Source organism: Manacus candei, unplaced genomic scaffold, assembly GCF_025592945.1.
Source record: "Manacus candei isolate 608988 ecotype Guabito, Panama unplaced genomic scaffold, ASM2559294v1 h1tg000014l, whole genome shotgun sequence".
NCBI lineage: Eukaryota > Metazoa > Chordata > Aves > Passeriformes > Pipridae > Manacus > Manacus candei.
In genome coordinates this window covers 75,145,698-75,168,418 of record NW_026138062.1, presented here as the reverse complement: position 1 = coordinate 75,168,418, position 22,721 = coordinate 75,145,698, and the positions used below count along the sequence as shown (strand labels likewise).

Genomic DNA, 22,721 nt, shown 5'->3' with positions numbered 1-22,721 from the left:
GAAATTCAGATCTTTGTTATCCTACTGTTTTGGAGACATCTCTAGTAGCTTGACAGAGAGAGCAAGCAGGATTATGATGTGAAAAGGAAAAATAAAAGTAATATCTTCTAGGAGGAGAAGCAAATATATTCAAACTGATTTTACATTTTTAATGGTTTTGATTGTTTTCTATTTAGCTTGTATCTCCTAGAAGAATTGTACAGTAGACACTGCTTAGCGTACAAAGATATGCATTCCTGCAAAAAATCCCCCAACCAACATGCTCGTTTTGAATGAGTAAGAGAAGAACATGAGAAAGAAAAAAAATCAGGCTCTATTTGTACAAGAAAGTATTGAGTGTCTATTACAACATTTCTTTTTCTTCTGCAAATTGGGAGGAGCTGTGTCTAGGAGATAACGCCACATTCATGTTTACTCTGGTTAAATAGAAATGCAGTGGTTCTTTCAAAACTCAGAGTTGGCAGCAGCACACTAACTGCACGTGGTCCTTGGAGAGTTTGGTAATTATTTTTCACAGAATCACAGAATTCTTAGGGTGGGAAGGGACCTGTGGAGATCATCCACTCCAACCCCCCTGCCAAGGCAGGGTCACCTGGAGTGGGTTACACAGAAACATATCCAGGTGGGTTTGGAATGTCTCCACAGAGGGAGACTCCATGACCGCCCTGGGCAACCTGTTCCAGGGTTCTGCCACCCTCCATGGAAAGAAGTTCTTCCTCATGTTGAGGCTGAACTTTTTGTGTTTTCGTTTATGGTCATTACTCCTTGTCCTGTTGGCATCACTGAAATCAGTCTGGCACCACCCTCTTGACACCCACCTTTGAGAAATTTTCATTCATTGATGAGATCCACTCTGTCTTCTCTTCCACAATTTGATTTTTCCGTAATTTGATTAAGAAAAATGTCTTGGATCACCCACTATGCAAGGGTAAGTGTTCTGAGGAAAACTTATGATGGAAAGGGATGTGAATGATGAGCTACTCCAGTGCTGAACTGAAGCTAAGGAACAATTTGAGCCATGAGTATTCTTGATAACCTTGATGTATAAAAAAGCCCATGAAATGAAAGAAATTCTTTTCCCCATCTCTGCCGTCTACCTTCACCTCAGCTTCTTGGAATATAAGCAAAATTAGTTACCATAGGGAGATGAGCCAAGGTAGCACCGACCAGCTCCAGCGCTGTAAGAAGACTCTGTTTAAACAGGTCTGCATAAAATCTTCACCTGTAAGGTCGGGAAGTACCGTCGCCACTGCCTGGCCGTCGCACAGATTGGAATTATGGAAAAGAACCACGAATTCCCCCTTTTTTCATCTGAGGTCTGTGGTCCGGCTGCCGCGGTCCAACGCTCGCCGTGTACGGGCAGCTCTCGCACCCACGGGCAAAGGGGCTGCCGCAGTGCCCGGCAGGAACCCGGAGCACCGGGAAGAGCGGGACGGGCGGCGCGCCCCGGATCTGCCCCGATGAGGGGCGGGCGGCGCGCCCCGGATCTGTCCCGATGAGGGGCGGGCGGCGCGCCCCGGATCTGTCCCGATGAGGGGCGGGCGGCGCGCCCCGGATCTGTCCCGATGAGGGGCGGGCGGCGCGCCCCGGATCTGTCCCGATGAGGGGCGGGCGGCGCGCCCCGGATCTGTCCCGATGAGGGGCGGGCGGCGCGCCCCGGATCTGTCCCGATGAGGGGCGGGTGGCGCGCCCCGGATCTGTCCCGATGAGGGGCGGGCGGCAGCACCGGAGCGTTCCTGTAGAATGGAGAGTCAGCGGCAATCACGGCGGCTCGTTGGTCTAGGGGTATGATTCTCGCTTAGGGTGCGAGAGGTCCCGGGTTCAAATCCCGGACGAGCCCGTGTTTTTTTTTTTTTTCTTCTTTTTTTAGCTCCTTTCTCGGCTCAGCGATGCGACCCCGCGTTCTCCCCTGCGCTCCTGGGGCGGCGGCAGCAGCGAAGGGACAACGAGAGCCACCCGCTCCTTTTTAGCGCAAAGAAAAGCGTTAACAACTCGCCGGGGAGAGGCCGCTCCTCTTCGCCTCGCACCGGGCGCCGCTACCCTGAATTTTCCCCGCCTTCCCCCTCATCTTTCCCACCCCGCGGGCCCCGGAGGTCGCTCCTCGCCGTTCCGCCGCCCCCGGCCCCGCTTCCGCGCCTTCCCCGCGCTGCGGGCGGGCCGGAGGCGCAAAAGCGCTCCAGGAGGGAACCGCGGCGGCAAAACAGGAAGCGCTGAGCGCCCCCTTCCCAGCGGGCTCGTCCGGGATTTGAACCCGGGACCTCTCGCACCCGAAGCGAGAATCATACCCCTAGACCAACGAGCCGCTCTGCCAGAGCTTTCCCGCCTCAGCAGTTCACTGCCTTCCCGCCTCCTTCCCGCCCCAGCCACCCTCGTCAGTGCCTTTGTGGGTCCGCCCTTCCCCGCCACCACCGCACCCGCGGTGGCTTTGCCCGCCGCTCCGGAGCACATCGCTCCTCTCCATAACTGATCCCACTTCCCCCTTCCCTCCCTCTCCAGGGTAACCCGCGGCATCGCCCTTCCCTCGACCCTTCGACTCCGCTTGGCAGCGGTGACTCCGAGTCCCGCGGGGGGTGCGACGGCCCCCGCGCCGCCCCGCTCTCTTCCCTTGCGCGGACCCCGCTCCCGCGCTCGTCCCAGGAGCGCAGGAGCGAACCCTCCCGGCTTCCCATTCCCATTCCTACTCCACGGCCGGTGGCGCTCGAAGCCGGGCGAGCTCATTCCCAGGGGATGGGAAAGGGGGGGAATAGGACACACACCCTCAGCGGCGTTGGTTTATCCCGGCCCGCGCTGTGCGCGGCGCCCCCTGGCGGGGCGGGGCGGGCGGTCCCACTGGGACAGGCAGGGACAGGCAGGGACACCTGGAGACCACCGGAGACCCCCAGGGTGACCCGCGGGCAGGAGAGGGGCCCACGGGAGCCACAAGCATTGCCTTTGGTCTCTGAGCCCTCGGCACGCCGCTCGTTTGGATCCCGCGTTGCCCCCGATACGCTCTATCCTGCCAATGCTTCCCCCTCGTATTTCCGTGCCTCTGCATCCCAGATGTTTCAAGAAACCCCGTTCCTCCCCTCAGTAATTGCTCTCAAGCTTGGCCTTTCCAATACTTTCCCATGGCTCACACTACATTGAACCCGGCCCAACCAAAAACAACCACAGAACCAAGATCACACACAAACGCTCTCTCCTTGCCCTTGTGCTGCATTCCTCTCTCCACTTCTTTCTTGCTTAGTCTTCTGTCCTCACCCCCACAATATAAAGGTCTTCTGGCCCACTATGTTTATGCTTTAACTTTTTTTTAATCTTTCAGGCACCATCCATACCAGAGGGATTGCATAAATTAAATCTTGCTGAGGGCATTTTCCCATCTGACCAGGTGTGCTTACAGCCGTCCAGGACAAAGATGGTGGTGCAACTTCTGGCTCAGAAAGTCTCTTAACTATTGACTGCCAAAAGCTGGGAAATCTGAATGGAAAAATCACTGTGTGTTGCTTTGTTTATTTATGCTTCCCAAGGATGCTGTTGGAGAAATGGCAGCAGGCTAGATGGCTTTGCTTTCTCCTGTTCCCAGGTGCCAGACACCTGCAGGGTTAGGGCAGGAAGTGTGGCAGTCTCCAGTGTCACTGCTTGCCCCAAGGAACACATTCCTTTGTGATTGAGCATGTTGGCTATTGCTGTCTCCCAAAAATGAAAACCACAGCATATTAAAACGTTAAACCGTTCTAATGGCAGTGGAAATCTCACCCCTGTTTTGCCTGCTGCTACCAGCTCTCTCCATCCTTCCTCAGACTTCTTCATCTTTCCAGGAGGAAACAAAACACACAGATTTTTTGTTTTGCTTTGCTTTTATTCCACCATTTATTTCTTCTGTTTCTCCCTCAGATTTCCATTCCTGTGCTGGGGACACACATACACATTCTTTAAACAGACACACATATGTCTGTATATACAGTAAGGCACAGTCACTCACATACAGATGGGACACTGCTGGGAGAAGAAATGGGGCACAGTGAATGATTGCAGCCTGCCCTGGAATACAAGCTATAACAAACAGATTACAATGGATTCAAAGGCAACAATGCTCCACGGCATGGCTCAAAAGGATGTGGAGGTTTTGTTTGCCAACGAGCTCACGTCACACAGGAGGGTCAGAGCTGCTGGCTCTCAGCAAATGTCACCTCAGAGCTCTCACCTGGGAAAAAGAAAGGCAGGGCACAGAGCCTCTCCTTTCCTCATGATTTTAGAGCTGGTGAACACAAAGGGGGTATCCCACAGACTCCTCAGGTTTGTAACTCTGCTGTGTTGCTGAGCCCGCCTGAGGGCAGAAGGGAGGTGTGCTGTGTGAAACACTTGTGCGTGTCCAGAGAGACAGGGACAACCCAAGCCTCTGACCCTGCTCAGCTTAACGTTTGCTAGGAGGAGCTTTGGGATGGCTGGTTCTTCCCTCGGTCTCTGCAGCTGTTTCTGTGTTGCTGAGTACTCAGGTGGGGTTCAAGCACTGGCCCCTGATCGTTCACACCACCCAACAGCTGGCTGACACCTCGGCTCAGCTTTTGGCAAGTCTGGCTCGCTGTCTCCAGTGAGCCCAGAGTTGTCCACAGCTCCACGACGTGCTGTGGACATGACCCCCGTGGTCTTGAGCCAAGGCAGCTTTTTATTCAGCTTCAAGCACTGCTGTCAGGAAACTGGTCAAGTGAGGGTCTGTTATCTATCTTTCCCCAAATAACTTATTTCTTACGGGCAACTAATAGTCTCCAGATATAAGTCCTTTCTCCTTTGGTTTGGCAACTGCTAGCCCATGACTTTAACTAGTACCCCAGGGGTGAAAGCAAATCCAGTACAGTGCCTAAGTATTGAGGAGGGACTGGCTGTCTGACCTTCACCAATTCAGTCAGTCAGGCCATACAACTGGAAACTCAGCCAGCTAAGATTTTTTTGACCTGCCCAAAATTAATGGGCTGTTTCCTGTAAGCCAGGATGGTTTCTACCCTGAGTGGTTCTCAGTGGCCACACATTAAAAGTTTCGAAAAAGACTGGATAGGGTCTGGAAGTGAGAAAAACTGATGGACAGGCAGGCCTTCTAAATCTGGACTGGAGCCCACAGCCAGATAAAAAACTTGTGCTGTTGACCTACTCAGCACATCTTTTCTTTGCATCCAATCTGCTCGTTGTCACTTTTCCACCAGCACTAAAAACACCCCAAATTTGAAGCACACAGAACCTACCAGCCTGCCCCTGCTGGCTGTTTCACAGACCAGCCAGTTCAAGCCCCACTTCAGAGGGATTTTATGTTGTATGATCAATGTCCTAAGAGTTTTCCCTGTGTTCAGGGTTCACATTGTCTGCCATACAGCACATATGGAGAAAACATACTGTTTCCTACTATTAAAACATTATTTACTGACGTTTAAAAACCCAAAGTATTTCAAAAGAAGCTACCAAAAAGGCACCATACATGTATGTTTGTAACTGATGAACTTCATCTAAGACCAATGCAGGGGAGAAGAAAAAGACATTTTGGAGCAGGATGAAGGAGCAGGAGGACCAGGAGTGGTGATGGTTGTTGGTTCTGGGACAGCAAGTATCAGGTGTCTCAGTTTCCAAATATCACTGAGGAACATCAGCCAACACACCTGAGTTTTGAACTCTGAAGAGATTGCAAACCAGTCTCTTGTTCCAGCTGTCCCAAAATATGATGGTGCAGAGCAGAGAGCCAGCAAGGAGCCACTCAGCTCTGTGAGGAGTCTGGACCTCAGGGGATATCTGTGTTCTGCTCCTCTCCTGCCACTGAAGGTTTTCCAGAAGCTTCCACCTTGATTGGGTTAGATGGCTCCTATTCACATGTTAAGTCTCCTCTACCCTGATTGGGTATGTCCTTTTGAGAAGGGAAAAAGTAAGGAAATAATGAAAAATAATCATGGTCTAAGTAAATACAGTGCTGGGAAGTCCTGGGGGTACTTTGGTAGTTTCTGTGCTAGGAGGCAAAGGCAGCCTGAGCACCAGCCTCCTTCCTTCAGTTGCTCCTTGCCAAATCAAGGAAACATTTGAAGAGGAGACAGGTGGTGAGGTGGAATGAGACATTTCCTCAGGCATCTGTGGCTACGTTATCAGTGGTTACAGAATACATAAGAAGGTACATGGAATAAGCCCTGCTTCAGCCAGTGGAAATCCTCTTTTATTTCAAGTGGCAAAGGGCCATGTTTTCATGCTTCCAGGGCTGATCATGCACTGGTGTGTGTGCAAACACACTTTTTGCTGGCAAAGCTAACAAGCTAAACACAGAGAGAGAGAGAATATATATATGTATTCATGTATATATACAATGTGTGCTCACATATAAATATGTGTATGTAAGGAGGCATAATTGATATAGTATATACAAGGTTACTGCTGGGGAAATGTGCTTTTTACTGTAAGTACTTTCAAATTGCATTCAAAACAGCAATGGAGCAGAGCCTCTCCATTATACTGAATCTAGAATCAGCTTTGCTTCTTTTCCATCCTTTCTCCCTGTAACACTACCCAGAAAGGCTGGTTGTTTTGAATGCCCTGCCTTGCAGCATCTGCAGGCCTGAGATTTGAGACTTTTGACATGTGGGGAGCAGCAAAATTGTTGTTATATTCTGTCACAGTTGCCATTTTCATGAATAGCAAAACCCTCTGGTGTCTTAGGAGGCATCACACCACGCTGACCTGCCTTACCTGTGTGTCAGGGTTACGCTGTGACCTGCTCCTGTGTGGCTGACGGTGAAGCCTCACTGGCAGTCTCTAATCCCACTGCATCCTGCAGTGATTCAGGTGCCAGTGGTGTTTCTTCAGTGTCTGATGTTCTCTGTGTGTCTGTGCTCTCACTGCTTTCCTTTGCTTCAGCTTCAGCTTCTCCCTTCTCCTTGTCCCCCTTTTCCTGTTCACTGGCAGTGCCTTGCTGCTCTTCTCCCTTGGGACCCTCACACACATCCTTGTTTCCAGAGGTAGGCTGGGCAGAGTTCTCCTTCCCTGGGGCATCACGACACACTTCCTCCTCCTTTGTATTCCCTTTGTTACTCTTGCAAGGATTCATTTCCTCTGCCTGTTTATCCCCTTTTTCTTCATCTTCTGACCTGCTGGATCCTCTCCTTAATGGAGGTTTCTCATCAGATCCTGACTCTTCCTTTTGCTCTTTGCTCCCTTTTAATTCATCCTCTGACCTGCTGGATCCTCTCCTTGACGGGGGCTTCTCATCAGACCCTGCCTGTTTCTTTTGCTCTTTGCTCCCTGTTTCTGCCTCCTCTGTCTTGTCATTGGGCCTAAAGACCTCATCTTCCCTGGCACCATTTTCTGGAGAGGAGATGTTGAGCCCTAAATCTTCCCCGTCTCCGTACTCGGACAGAGATCTTCGGAACCTCCTGGAGGGTGGCCTGCGCTTGATGGATCCTCGCGTCCGCACCTGGGGGGCAGGAAAAGCAGACATTGGAGCAGTCAAGAGAGCGGTACTGGAAAAGCAGGAAAGCACAACAGAGGAAAACGTGGGAGATTTAGTTGATACCCTGGTGGCTTCCCTTTTCCTGCTCTGCTAATGAGAGGTAGAGAGAAGAGGGTTCCCTGCTGCTGAAAGACTCTTCTATAGGACAAGCAGCACCCTAATATAAGCCTCCCTTCTGCAAAGATGGTGCCAGAGACCATCCAATTTGAACTGTGACCCCTCGTCCAAGTTAGACCCCTAAAACCAAGGATACTGCATTCATTGCACAGATGTTGCTGACTTTGGGTGTCTCAGCCTTCTCTTCCTCTTCATCCCCAGGGGATAAGCAAGCAATAAATCCCAGCACATATCCTACCTTGTTGTAGAACTGCAGCTGGGTGCCTTCCGGGGGCTGATCAAAGCTGACTGGCGTCTCACTCGCCTCGCTGGGCTGGGTCTGAGTCCCTGGGCTGGTGGGTGTCGAGGGAGGTGTGCTGAATGGAGAAACCAGGGCTTTCAGACCAGGGCTTTTGGGAGACACTCCCGGCAGCAGAGCAGCTGGAGAAAAAGCCAGATTGGCCTGCAAAGAAAAGTCCCCGTCAGGAGTGTGAATGACAGCGGCGTGTGCTACACACGACAGCCACACAGGGGAACCCTCGCTCTGCCACAGCTCTCAGCTGTCACAGCCCACAGACCTTCTGGTCGTGGGTCTCTCCTGGTGACACTGTCAACAAACAAGTCTGGGCAGAGAAGTTATGACTGGACATTTGTCCTTCCCCGGCAACTGGAACTCAGGACGTGTTCTTTTGTCATCCTCGGGCCTTTCGGGATTTTCCAGTGATCCAGCCAAGCCAGCACAGTCTACAGTGGCTGAGCTGGGAGCAAATCTGAACAAGCAGCCGGCAAACACTTTTAAACCAAAAGATTTAAACCAGCCCCGTGTGTGCCCAATTTTCCAGCCTGATCTTCTGAATGAACTGCACAGTTGTGAGAAGACCATGGAAAGAGCCGAGCTTGCGATTCACTGTGGCAAAACATTTCCTGCTGGGCTCTCACTCAGCAGCTCTCAAAGGCAAATGTCCTTGGGTGCCTCAGGAGGGACAGTGATATGAATAGGGGTACGTTGTGTCAGCGTGGCTCTGGAGTTGCACATGCTGCCAGGAAGGACAGCTGGCAGGGCCAGGGCACCCTGCCTTCAGGCCATCGGGTGCTGAGCTGCCCTCAGCAGTGTGGATCAGGCACCACAGAGACATACAAAAAGGGCTGGAAGCACTGGGTGTGTTTTTGAGTAACTGGGGGAATCCAGATGAGGGAAGTGCAGGAGAGAGGCAGAGCCTGGAGCGCACTCCCCACTGCCAGGGTTGTAACTGCCTGTGCTGAAGGCCAGGTCCCTGACAGGGTGCAGGTGACTCAGTCTGAGTTAGACTGCTGCAAAGAAAGAGCTGGAAGAAGTCTCAGTCAGGGTTTCCCTCACTTTCTCTGGAGAGCTGCATTTAAACTGAGGCTCCAGCCCCAGCTCCCTCCTTGAGCAGGGTTGCTGCCATGCCATGTGCTCCACAGACCCAAATGTTCCTGACCCATGCACTGCCGTGCTTATGGACACACCCAGGGATCACTGGACTGCTTCTGATGCTTGTTACCCTTACCAGACCTGCTCTGCCTTCCTTTTTTATGTATGGTGGGACTGGGTCCTTATGTGTGAGGCCACTGCTCTGTTCACCCAGATGTCACTCTTGGCTCCTGGATCCCCTTTCCCTGTGACTGCTCTGCAAGGGAAGTAGCTGTGACAAATGCCTGTCAGATTTAATTTGCCAAGGAAGCCACGTGGGTTATTCTAGGACCTACCTGCAGCTTTTCAATCATGGGGGAGCTTTTCACCTTGACCTTGGGAAGGGGGCAAGCATTTGGAGACCGCTTCTGCAAAACAAAATGAAACACGAACACTTCACAGTAAAGTAGGTGGAAAAGAGGAAACCTAATAAAGGCAGAAAACTTGGGAGAGACAAGCAGAAAGTGCTAGCTATCCTAGGACTAGATACATGTTCCCTTTCTCTGGGAGAAAAGGAGATTGTCGGCTCTTTGAAGCATCTGAGCTAGGTGATGTGTAATGGCTCTGCTTCTACATTGCCTTCACTAAGGTATGTAGCCTATGGCATAGTTTCTCCTGGTATTATTCAGGACCAGACAGATTAAAATTCTACTTCTTAAAGGCTTAATGTTGGCAAACATTGTGAACTTTCTGTGAGGGGAAAGACTTTCTGCCACCACTTGACTAACAGAGTTAAAGGATATCCAATTAGTACAGGCAGGAAAGGCCTATGTGGCAGGAAAGGCAGAGCTCTGAAAGGCTGAAAACAGTTTGAGAAAGGGAAAGCACTGCTTTGAGAAGGGGCACATTGCTTTTTTCAGATCCAAAGGAAAAGGAAGGAATCTAAGATTTTAAAGCTTGCTGCTCCTTTGGCATGTGGCTGACATATAAGGACAAAGAGCTACTCCCTTGCTAAGGGCAGGTGACAATGTGAAATTTGGTGGGTAGACCTCATACCTTAAAGTACAAAGGACAGAAGTGACCAGAAAGGGCCTGAGCACAAAATTTAGTGAGGAGCAGCCAGCTTAGTGGGACCTGCTCATTCCAAGGTGCTGTATGGAGGACGCCTAAAGAAAATATTCTGTGGGTGTTGCTGACAAACCCCCTCTTCACTCTGGATTATTTATTCCCTTTTTCTGAAGATGGAAAAATCTCACAAGCAGAACTATTGCACCATTATACTCAAACCTCTAGAGTTCACCTGAAGGCAACACACACCACGGATGCTCCCTGTGCTAAGAACTGTTCAAATCTCACAAATTCCAGTGGTTCCTGAACAGTGGTAACTGGATGGATCCATCAGAGTGCTAAGGGTAAAAATGAAAGCACTGGAAATGGGATGTGCATCCATGCTACAGGAAACATCATGGACCTGACTCTGAGTCAGTACATGTGTGTGAGCAGGGGGAGGTTTGATTCTGCATGATTGATGTCTTGTGCTGCACAGCCTGACCTCTCTGCAACCTCCAAACCCATGTCTCAGGAGAGAGCAGGTTGCAGAGAGGAAAGGTCTTACCCCCTATTAAATTGATACTCACTTGCTCATCATTGTCACTTGTCTCAGTTTTGTGGGAATACAATGGAAGGGAACATGGTGGTTTCCTCCGAGTTGGCTTATGTGGTGGCACCTAAGAGAAGAAAACAACCAACTCAGCAGCAGGGAAGTCAGGTTTCTTAAAAAGGGAATGAAACTCAAGCACCAAAGGGCATGCTGTGTCAGTGACCTGTTTGGGTGGCAGGGCTCAGCTTGCCTAAAGGAGTCATCCAAAGGCAGCACCAGGTACTAGCACATGGGCATGTGGCCAGCATGCCAGCTGTGTTTGTAGCACCTAGAGCCCAATCCTGCAGCATCTTGAGCCCAATACTAGTGTTGGAAAAGTAGTCTGTATCTTTTTGCACAGTATAAGCCACAACACTTCAGGCTTTGTGCAAAGGACACTCTTCCAAGCTCTGGAGGGTGGAGAAACCTTCCTAGAAACTTCATCTTCAAAGCATCCTGCTGGAGACCCCCTCGCACTGGAATAGGTTGTAACTGTTCTCTCTCCTGTCATTACCAGGATTTCCTTTTAAGTCTCAGCTGCCTACCTGGTTCATGATTTCCTGTTTTGCATCTGATAGGTTTTAAGGACAAAAAGGGGAATTCTGACTTTTTTGGAATTTCAATTCCATTTGTTTCTCTTGAATGAAGAAAAGCAGCTCACAGGGATAAGTCCTCAGGTGTAACCTTTAATTTGACTAAGAAACAGATTCTCCAGGGGAGAAAGAACAAGACAACTTGGTGGCAGAGATACTGGTTCCTTCTGAATGTCTTCAGGCTCTCAGAAGTACAAGAGAGCTCCCTAGGAAGGAAGAGATGCACAGCACATCACTATTGCTCTGGTCTTGAAGCCAAGCTGTCTCTATTTTTATGCCAGGTTTGTAGTCTCCTGCCAAGCTGTTAACACACTTTTTTATATGTTAACAGGCAAAATAATTGGATAATATTGTGGATCTTGGATAGTATCCACAATAAAATATTTGGATAATTTTGTTGTCTTCTCACAGGCTGGCAATGTGAAAAATTGGATCAGGGTGTCTGGTTGTCATGGAGGACCTGTAGACTTGATGTCACTTAACTTCTGGTTGGTGCTGCATCCAGCCATGGCAATGCTGCATCTCTAAGCAGCCAAGAGCAGCCCTGCCCTTATCCTTATAGGAAGGAAGCTTTATGCTAGGAACCAATAACATGTCTTACTGAAACCCCATCATTTTGCAACCATGAAATGCTGCACTGTGCCCCAGTGGATGTGTCAGAGGTTCCCTGGTTGATGGGATCCTCTCTGCTGGCATGGGTCAGGCAAGGGTTAAAGACCATCCACTGAGCCATTAATCTGAATCCAGCTTGAGAGAGCCAGTGGGGAAGTGACAGATGGCTTGGAGAGAAAAGACAGGAAACTTTGTCCTCCTCTGTCTCTGGAGAAAATGAGTTTCCCCCCACAGTGAGGCCCCTCCACACTGCTTTGGCTTGGGAGCAGCAGAAGTCTGCAGATAACACAAGAGAGGTCTGGGAACTTTCTGCCTTCTGTAGGGTGAGGGACTTATTGCAATTGAATCCCATACCTTAAAAAAAAGGAAATTATTGTAATGGGATGGATGTAGTGGTGCACTGGTGACTAGAGGGGAAAAAAATAGTGCTTGGGAAGAGATTGGCTACTCCCATCCTGGGACCTGGCTGTGGGAGTGCTAACCTCTGATGTATGCTGGTATGCCAGCCCTGCAGGGCACAGGTCACCACTGCATCCAGGCAGGAGGGGTGACAGGGAGGGTCCCCTTAGGCCCAGCCTGGGACGTGCTGAAATTAGCTGAGCAGCAGAAGGGAGCAGTTCGGTTTTAAAAGAGAAGAGAGCCACCAGTAAAAAGGAGTAAAAAAGAGTAAAAAAGAGTCATAATGATACAGGGGGCTCTCCTAAAATGTCAACCTCCTTTCATAAACACCATGTCTCTCCCTTCTTCCTAAGAGAGGTATTCTAGTGTTTTGCTTAGTTGGTGAAAGACAGCTTGTGAGGTAATGCTTGGCATAGTGGGCTTTCAACAAATCAGAGTTTCAGCATGATAGAGATAGGCACAGAGTCTGAAATGTCATTGAGAAGAGGCAACGAAGGTGAGTAAAGAGGCAGCTTTCTCTCAGACCAGTACAGAAGGAATAACTGGAGGAAACCTTCTCCTTTTGCAAATGAGGTGCTGATGGCCTGCCACTGGCTTCCTACACTGCATAATCTGTTGTTTGCTTTCTTTTCCTGTGGCTCAGTAATAGCTAATTTGTTATTCACTGCTGCTGTCTGCCCACAAAAGCAAGCCCAAATAGTGCATGCATTGCTGTCTGCTCTTGTTGGCTAAATATGTGCACCCTACCAAGCTTTACAGCATCTCAGTTACAGTGTCTGGGTGTCCTGAGGTGCAGCTCTACCAAAACACTCATCCACAAATCGGCAAAGCATGGAAGATACTGACACAGCTTGCACTGCATGAGGAGAGGAATCCTTTGCGAAGATCCAAAGTCCAGGTGGCTTCATGCTTAGGTCACTGATCCTCCAACAGGCAGAGCTGAGGGCCTGATTTCCCACACGATTTCCTACCAGTGGCTGCAGAGTTCCTTACCTCTTTTCCAGTGATATTGGCTGCTTGCTCCTTGAATTTCCCCGCTAGCTGAGCCACTGAGGGTGATGCCGACTTGTCCACCTCTGAGTTGGTCTCTGCTGGCCTGTTCTGACAAACCAGGAACAACACGTTATGAGCAAAGTCTGGGAAAGGCAAGCCTGGGTATGTGTTATAAAGTTCAAGAGTAAGCACAGACTTGAAGTAAAGTTCCTCACATCTGGCATCAATCATCTAGCCTGTGAGCAAGAGGTTTGGGATGACAGGATCTAGCAGCATTTTCAAATATTCCAGAAAAGCAGATATTCATGCAAAGCTTTTCAGCTCTTGCTGAAGAGCCTACACTCAGTACTTTCCAATGGAAGAAAACTGGGCATTTCAAGTGTCTGTTCCCCATCTTATCCTTGCAGTGAGCAGATGGAGCAGGGCAATAAAGTACATTCCCATGCACCTCTTCAGCTCTCCCATACCTTTTTCACTGCCTTGGTCACCATCCTTCCTTTTCCAGCACTTCTGCCATGAGAAGCCATTCCCAGTCCCTGCAGCAAGCCAACATCTGCTTGGGGATGTGTCCCTTTGCTGTTCTGCTTTTTTGGCAATGAAATACTCAGGCGGGTGGGAGGGAGGGAGGAAATACCACGGCTTAGAGAAGCTTCCCCTCCCCTGGGTCGACAACAGGCTGAGAAGCAGGAGGCTTGTGTTGGAGTGTGGATGATGCAGCTCTTCCCACAACACACTGCCCCAGTGTCATCCCACATTTACCTTGTTTTCTTTGCTATGTGTGTATTGAGCAACGTGAGTAGAAAGCCTTGAAATCAGAGTTGATGAAAGGAAACCTTTGTTCTTCATCTCTGGTGTCTGATGCCAGGGAAAACCAAACCAGAGGAACTGAGAATAAGTAACCAACAATCCTTGTTTTGTTAGAGGCGGAGACCTCAGAAGAAGAAACCAGGCTTGTGAACCATCTGTAAGAAACCTCACACCTCCGCTCCCTGTACCACCACCATCAGTGTGGTGCGTGACCAGCACCACACCTCTCACCCCACTGCCTCAATACTCAGCCAGAAAGTTTCCCCAAAGGCCATTGCTAGAAGAATATATTCCTGTTTCTCCAAAGACTCCAGCAGAGCTCCCCCCTCTCCCTTCACACCACTCTGCCTGGGAGGGACCTGCTGCTTTATGAACACGACCGCTCCTTCAGCGCTGCTGGAGGTGAAAGGCCCTTGAAACACCAACCTGGCCTGTGTGTGGACCATTCCCTCTGGGTAACTGTGCCACAGGGACTAAAGAAATGGCTGTGGAAACTTGATATCATGTTAAGGAAGGGATTTCTTTAGACTCCTAGTTTCTAGACTAAAAGTAAATCAAGGTGCTTACGTTAAGGATCATCTCATAATCTGCAGCTTGGAGGAGTCTCTAGTCTGAAATGCCTGGTACAGACCAGTGTGGCTGAGGCCTGTTTGCATCTTGGAAAAGGGCCTTTCCCTTTCTCAGAGAGCCATAAATAAATGCTCCCAATAAATGCTATCTTCTTTTCCCCAGGCCCACGAGCCCCTGTAGATGTTTGCCATTCCCTGTTTCCAGGATCCTGACTACATCTTCACTTTTGAGCTTCCCATGCACTTTGGACTGGCTTTCCTGAATTTAGGAAAGCCACATCAAGCTGCTTCCTCTCAGTGACCTTCATGCACCTTCCCCTCATCTTTTCACCTTCCATTAGAGTAACTACAGGCAGGGAAAGTGGCAGATAAGGGGAATGGAAAAAAACAGTGAGGGAGGCAGATCAGCAACCTGCTGCACATGAAAAATGATGGCTGGGCTAAGTGGGGAGGAAGAGCAGCTCCCAGCTGCAGACTTCTTCCCTGCTCTGAAGGGAGGGCAGGCTGGAAAGGGGAGGGAGCAAAGAATGAACCTGGAGAAGGCAAGATGGTTTGGGAGGCTTGGCTCTCAGCATACCAGCTCCCAGCATACGTGGGAATGGCAGAACAGACACCTGAAGTGAGGATTCTGCTGAAACTGAGGAGCTTCAGGTGTCCAGTGTTTGTGTTGGAAAGGTTGCCTCCCTCACAGGCCCTTTTGCTCCAAAAGCTTCTCTCACAGCCCTTTGTCTTTACCCAGAAAAGACACTGTACTTCCTCTTGGCCTTGGCCAGTTTGACCTCTTGTTTTCGGGGTGATCGTGGTTTTTTTCTTTCTTTCTTTTTTTTTTTTTTGAATTTACAGTCCGAAAACACAGCTCTCTTTCTTTGATCAGAGCTGTGAGGTTAGAAGGGTTCCACGTGTTTCTTGTTTTGCTGGTGGCAGGCACTGATTGCAAGGCAGCTCTGGCCGGGCAGGGTGCAGGAAGCAGTGAACATGCCATTCTAAGATTAGCACCAGTAGCCCACGGGCTGTGTCCTCCCAAAATTGCCAGCTGCAGACTCTGATCACGCTTTGCAACAGGAAAAGTCCTTTCTCACATCCTTTCTGGCAATTACACTGGTGTCCTGTATTCAGCTTTTTCTGCATTTCCCCCCTCCCCTCCAGATGGTGTGCCAGGCTCTGCATCTTCTAGTCAGGGGAAAGTGCAGAACCGGGGCACTTGGGTGCAAAAAGTTCCACTCCTTGCACTGCAAAGAAAACACCATTCCCCTGACTTCCAGGAACTGGACTGTCAGTCTTCCTCTCCTCCTTCCCACCACTGTGGGTAAGGTGGGAAGCCTCACTTTACCAGTCTCACCCTAGAGCCTGTACCAGCCTCTTCCACAACCAAGACATGCATCTGCTTCTCTCACCCAGGAGCTCAGTGCTGGCTTCCTCCTGCCCCTTCCTCTCCCATTCCTGGTCATATTTCACATTTTGGTCATATAACCCAACACTTTTCTGAATGGTGCTCTTTTTTTTTCGAAAACACTTTTTGCAGCCAACTGCTGATTCTTTTCCTTTTCAGAACAGAATCACAATCAGCCTGCATGGGCTAAAAGCAGCGAGCTAATGTTAAAGGCTTCGCCCATCAGTAATTTGATAACTGCTACTCTGAGGTCTAAGGTGTCTAAGAATTCTATGTTCTGAAAAATGTCAGACAGAGCCATAAACAGCAATTGAATTATACCATCAATGTGAGCATGGCACTGTCTGCAAAAGAGGAAGTGCAACTACCAAGTTCTCGGTAAAGGGTTTGTTTCACTTTCCTCTTCCAAACAAGTTTATAAAATTGAGTAAATGTGAAAATAGTTTTCGACACTGTGTTTCTTTTTAGCAGCACTGCAGAAGAAAGCTCTGCCTTTGTGGTTTAGGTACAAATGTGCCAATTCAAGCCTCTCACCAAACCTCTCCTTCCTTGTGCCTCGGAGCCTTTGCCTCTGTGGTGAGAGCAAAGCTGCCCACCAATCCCTGATTCTGCAGCTTGCCTGAAGGGGGCCACTGTATTTAGCACAGATCCCTGCTCCTCTCACAGGCTGCCTGGTGGAAACACTGCTAGAAATGTCCCACGCCATCCCTGCTATATCTTTTCAAGGCAGCTGAGAAGATCTCTGAGCAGAGACTCCTTGAAGCTGTGGCACAGTCAGCTCTGACTCACACAATCCCAGCTTCACTGGTAATTTGATGTGCCAGAAGATGACTAGTAAGGCTGCCTGATGTGGGAGCAGTAATGTCTCACAGAGGGGACCCCTCACTACAGTAGTGTCATTACCTGGCTCGGTGACATTTGCCAATTCTCCTGCTACAGCCCATGGACCCACTGTGGGCACCAGGTGAGAGAAGGGTGCATGTCAGAGGCCCACACGAGAGACCTGTGCATACTGTTTGGGTACTCACAAAGAGCTTTTCTTAAAGGTGATGGATTTGAGTGTCACTACAGGCAATGAGTTTCTTACGAAATCAAAATCACAGAGAATTTCCACTCCTGTGGAAAACTGGAAAAGCCTGAGGTGGCTTCTGGTGTGAATTTGAAAGTTCTGCTGGGACTGGTGCACAACGGGGTCCAAGAGCCCTCAGCTAGCAGTTTTGATCATGACCCACCCCATTGCAATTGAAGGCTGTCATGATGCCATCCCATGGGATTGGTATCCCACCAATTTAGTCATTGTCCATGATACTGGAAATGCAAGTCTGAAAGGATCAAAAGCAGATACTGAAGGACTTGTGTACCTGGTTTGACTGATGAAAAGAGCAACCTTCTGCTAGCTGTCATACAGTGCAGTGTTTTGCCTTAAGCAGCACTTAAATACCAGCTGAATAACAGCAGAGCTCTGTGCTTCCCTACCCTCCTTTCCTCCCGTATGAATCCTCTGATTTGGCTGCTTTTGTGGGTAGGATAGTTTGGCCAGATGGAGCACCTTTTCTCTGAGATGCAAGAGCTCCACAGGACCTTGCAAGGCTGGAGTATTCAGTGGCTGTGAAATCAGTGATGGTTATGGGTCCTGTGCAATTGCCACCCCCATTCCCATGCAGCTGCATCTAGACTTGGTTTGAGGCCAGTCCCTGACCTCCACATCCCTCCTTTGTTTCCAAAGAGCTTTGCAGGAAAGATTCCCTGCAGCCTGTCCATCCTGCCAGCCACCTTCCCGCACCCTGTGCTCCCACAAGGTCTGTAAAGCTCCACTGTGACTCTCGCAGGGGCTTTTCACTGCTGCACACACAACCTACCTCAGCAAAAGCAAATAGGGCAAAAGGAATGACAAATATAATGTCTCAGAGGCAGATACAAAAAGGCACTCGAGGCTCAGGGCTAATGTCTTCATTACAGAAACAGGGTCCAGAAATAGTGATATTCAGCACCCAGCTCTCCACACTGCACCACGAGAAGGCAGTTGTCAGATTGATAGAAGAAAACAAGAGGTGGCCAGTGCTTTTGGGGTGCAGTTTCATAAGGTCTTGGTTTCAGCAGAGAGAAAGTGTATATTTCCAGCTGCTCATTCTCCCCTGACCTTTCCTTTCCCCCTTCCCCTCCTCCCTTGCACCAGTGTGAGTTGGTGGGGCTGTGCTGTGAACTGGATCACTGAAACGATCTGGGCTAAAAATACATCCCTTAACTCTTTACAAGGTTATTTTTAACCCAGATCATTCCAGCACTGGAGTTCACAGCACAGCCCTGCAGTGCTGTAGCGGGAGGGGATGGTGGGGTGGCAGGGGCAGCCTGCCCCTCTTTAACCACGCCAGCCAGAGCCTTATCCTTTCGCATAAGGAAATTACATCCTTACGTGTCCTCCTATTCAGAGGGCTGATAAGGAAGTAAAATCCTATTTTTTGTATGCTTGCATGGTAAAGGCTGTGTTGGTCTGTGGCACTGGTGTTTTGCCCTGCAAGCTGTTGCCACCCAGCCCAGATGCAGCGAGTGCAGGCTGTGAACCCCAGGAGCACCTGCGAGCCACCGCAGGGAGCACGTTACCAGCGAACCCACAAAACCCTCACAAATACTGTGCCAGTGATCTCTTCAGAAGCCCCATTTCAAACTGCAGCAGCCACACCTGTGGCTGGTGAGCAGGTTCTCCTTCCTGCATGGCAGGGGAAAAGCTCTACGCCTGCAGGACCTGCTCAGCCAAGGAAGGGATGGGGGTGCATCTGTGGGGAGGAAAATCAAAATAAACCATCATCACAGTCTGACTGGAGGCCTGCAAGAAGCACTGGGAAGCAGTGCCGTGGTTTCCTTTGAAATTAAAGCATCACCTCTGACCAAGGCACTGGATTTCAGGAGGGAAAGGAGCCTGTTGCAGATCTCCTCTTCCCTGCCTGGCTCAGCTCTCTGAAGGAGGAGGGTATGCTTTCTGCACAAAGCCTGCCCCGGCAGGACACCTACCCTTCTCGTTTTTCAGCAAGGTAGCTGCAGGATTTGAGGAGCCAGACAGTCACCGGCCTTGTCTACATGGGAAAGCTTATACCACGTACAGTGGGATAGCTCTCTCAGCTTTCAGGGAGCAATACAGGCTTAATCAGATAGAGGTGTCTGCTGTTCTGCCTACCTGAACTCATTTGCAATCAGCTTGGCTGAAAAGAGCCATTCTCAAACCCTCAAGTACCTGTCTCTGAGACAGAAAGCAGTATTTTGGGAATGGTGTATTAAGCTGTAGCATTAATAGGGAATAAGACTCCCCAGGGGTAAATGTCTCCTACTCCTGTGGTGAGGTGCTGCCTCTCTCCTGAAAAGACTCCCCTGCAGAGATGGGGTTTGATGAACTGGGGGTGTCCTGCACACTCACTGACCAAGCACCAGAGAAGTGATGGCAGCACCAGCTCCTCCCACCTATTTGGGGTGACCATTTCCATCAGCAAGATCTAATCCCTTCTCCTGGCACCATCTTTTGTTCAGCTGCAGAGGAAAGCTGGAGGCAAAAGGACACTGAATATTCACACAGTGCATGATCTAAGGTACACTTCCTGTCTATCTGCAGAGGACGTGAACTTTTACTCTGGCGAATGCACCATGAATGCATCTCAGTTATTTTGGCTCTCACATTTTTTAAGTGCAGATAAGATTAGATGGGGCAGCTCATAAGGAACTCCTCTTTATGTGAACTAAAAAAGCTCAAGAATAGTTTTTAGTTAATATTGGACCTAAGTTACCAATGGAAAAATCTCTCTAATATGTAGTTTGTAATTTCATTCAAAGCCATCTCTTTGTATCAGACATTTAGATGAATCCTGGTTTGCACCCTCCTGCCAACAGAACATGAACTAATTTGTTTATCCGTATCCATGTGAGTACATCAGTGCCATCAGGATCATACTGAAAGGGGAACATTGTTTGGGCTGAGAAGGGAGAGGCAAATTAGCAGGGTAGGTTTAAAACACAGACTCCCCAAAAAGAGCAAACTCAAAGGCAAGAGGGTGGAAAAATACCCAAATCACAGCGCGAGGAGCCAGGCAGCAAAGATCAGGAGATGCTGCTACCCACAGTCTGAGCCTGCCTGTTCTCCCTGTGATCCACAAAAGCATCAATGCAGGCTGAGGAGAGATTGCCCAGGAAGTGGGTGGGCTCACAATGGCCTTGGCCCATTTTTACATCCCTAGAAGGAAATCTCAGGATGCTTGTTCCAACTGGACCACCTGGGCCTCTGGCTCAAGAAGCAACACATCCCAAGATGCAAACCCTGAATAAACAAAACTCCTCTTGCTACATTGACCCCCTTTCATCCCAGTGAAGCATCCTTCTTCCCATCTCTCTCTTTACTCTTCTTCACACATTATTCTCACTGGACACCTTCCAGCTCTCTGTTTCAGGAGGGATTTATGTGATTTATTTATTCACTTGGTATCTTATCTGGCAAGGAAGTTGCTCCTTGTCTCATTGTAGTAAATTTTAATTATTGGCAGAAGGCCCAGCTAGAAGTGGCTGCAGCTGTGGCTCTGTGATGTCCTATAGCCAGTCCTGTCCATCGTTGTGCCAGCGTAGCCTGTAGCACCCTGGGAAGCAAGGCCAAGTCTCCTACCTGCAATTCCTACCATGTGCTGTAGAACAGGAGTGATAGTTACTGTGCTGTGCTTGACCAGAGCAAAAGCTACTGTGTGAGCCACCTCTGCACCTTCCTCTGGTGGGACCAGGCTACCTCTGAGAACTTCATTTATCAGAGCTTTACCACAGTTACTTTCCAGGAGAGGACCAGGATACCTTGGAGATCTTTCAAGTGTATCCTAAATGCTAGTAAAGAAATAATGTTTTTCTACTTCCATCTTTCTGTCGTGTTTTCTTTGATCAACCTCTGCCAGAAGATAAACCCCTCCATTTCACATCCCAGATGAGAAGTTTGTGAGCTTTACGAGTGTCCTCATTCTGTTCCTCCAAGCTGCTAGGCTATGGCTGGTCAAAGAGGAATAACTGGCCTCAAACAGCCATGGGTCCCTCTCTGCCAGGATGCAAGAGTGAAACATTATAGAAAGGCTGAGAAAAGAAAGTGAGATTTCCACTTGAAAGATCCAAAGAGGATGCTGGGGCTGATATCAGGACATACAATCTGGTTATGAAAGAGTTTAAGGGTTTGTGGAGGTGTACAGTGATGACCCCAGCACGCTCTGCAAAATCCTTGGCTGTTGTTTGTCAAGACTGGCATTTTAAAGGTCATGCAAACAGGTTTCTAGTTTGACTTGCAACAAAAGGAGTTAATGTCTCACACGAGAGGGTGCACAACTGTGCAGAAACATTGCACTTCCAAGATAAAGCTTTTTTTACATTGTCCAAACTCAGCCAGTGCAGAGAAGGCCTCCACATCTGGTTGATGTCACATGCCACTGATTCAATCTTCAAACTTGCAGCTTCAAGGAAAGGCAGTCTGCAGCCCGTGGGAATTGCGAATGCTGGAGTTTGGGCTCCAGATTTCTGAATACTCTGCAAAGACAATGGGACCTCAGATTAGGTTTGTGACCAGTTTGAGCTCCTGAGCCCCAAAGAAGGCCTTGAGACTCCTCTGGCTCACATCTCTTCTGCACATATCTCCACACAGTTGTAGATTCTGGTTTCCTTCAGACATGGGAATGCTCATTAATTGAGAAATGTCAAAAAAAGTCAAAACCACAGGACATGGAAGTTTTGGAGACAGGCAGGAGGAGGTAAAGACTCCTGGTTACATGTGCTACCTTCAAGGCAGTCAGTGTTGTAAGAGCCCAGTGATCTCTGGCAGCTTTCTTCAGTTCTAGTCTTAATGAAATCCACAGCAGCCCTTACAGAGATTTGACTAGAACTCCTGGAATGCACATCCCAGGAATACAGATGTCAGGTCTCCTCTAAAACTCTTCCTCTTTGAAACACTCCCAAGCTTCTTGCCTGAGTGTAAATCACTGCAGTCCATCTCTGGGAGTCTGCAAATAAGTTTGCTACAGGAACAACTCTCAGAAGTACGTCATCCCTCCCCAGAGTGGCACCCATGTCAACACCTATCCCTCCACAGATGAATGAACACAAGACGAGTGTGTGCCTGACCTCAACTGCAAGGCTGTTGCACAGCCTTAACAAGGGTGATAAAGAAGAAGGAGCTCTGACTGCAACACAGGACAGAATAGTATGAGGAATGCAGACTACAAAGGAGGGTTGTATGTTTATTTGTTTTTAGGAGAAAGGGCAGAAAAATCCCACTTTACATAAAATATGTAAAAATATGTAACATTTCCCTGTGATTGGAAAGAGTTTGCTTTAGGGCAACATTTTTCTCAAGACTTGCAACGGGTCTGGTCTTGATTTTCTCATTCTGAGAGTTCCCTTGTGAACTGCTGCCATCTTGGCACTCAGGGTCAAGCACCCCAAAGGGTAACGTGAGGATATTCTAGCTCAGTAGCTTCCATCCAGAAGACTGCAAGCAGCTCCCAAATGCAGTGCAGTAATTTCAAAACCACAGAGATTCGGAACTGCCAAAATTCAAAGGTTCACCAAAGCAAGATTTGGGAATTGGGTGGAGGTGGGACATAAGTATCCAGAACTAGCAAAGGGACAAATGTTTTTCAAAGGAAGGAGCACTGTATTGAACTTGTCCACTATGCTGTAAATAAATGGTTTTATTTACAGCCCCACCTTGCCTGCTAAAAGTAGAGGGGAGATTCCTGATGGTTTTCCATCTTTCAGTGGTCTGAGGTACCCATGACTATGTGGAATACAGCC

The 22,721-nt window shown here is 49.1% G+C and overlaps 1 protein-coding gene and 2 non-coding genes across 4 annotated transcripts in view; 1 reads left to right on the top strand and 2 right to left on the bottom strand.

Annotated features, from left to right (window-relative positions):
- Positions 1-1,768: 1,768 nt before the first annotated feature.
- Positions 1,769-1,840, top strand: TRNAP-AGG (transfer RNA proline (anticodon AGG)). Its single transcript has one exon. It is a non-coding gene; the product is annotated as a tRNA-Pro (tRNA).
- A 390-nt stretch (positions 1,841-2,230) lies between these two features.
- Positions 2,231-2,302, bottom strand: TRNAP-CGG (transfer RNA proline (anticodon CGG)). Its single transcript has one exon. It is a non-coding gene; the product is annotated as a tRNA-Pro (tRNA).
- Positions 2,303-4,600: 2,298 nt separating this feature from the next.
- RCSD1 (RCSD domain containing 1) overlaps positions 4,601-22,721 on the bottom strand; it is a 31,941-nt gene continuing 13,820 nt past the window's right edge. Inside the window, exons 2-7 of one of the 2 annotated variants that reach the window (XM_051780079.1) lie at positions 13,161-13,268; positions 10,562-10,651; positions 9,281-9,352; positions 7,812-8,015; positions 6,697-7,420; positions 4,601-5,869 (exon numbers count right to left, since the gene is read on the bottom strand). In XM_051780079.1, the coding sequence (XP_051636039.1) occupies positions 6,710-7,420; positions 7,812-8,015; positions 9,281-9,352; positions 10,562-10,651; positions 13,161-13,268 (1,185 nt within the window). In that variant the 3' untranslated portion in view covers positions 4,601-5,869; positions 6,697-6,709. Of the gene's footprint in view, positions 7,421-7,811; positions 8,016-9,280; positions 9,353-10,561; positions 10,652-13,160; positions 13,269-22,721 lie in introns of both variants that reach the window. The other variant, XM_051780078.1, reaches the window with a different exon arrangement.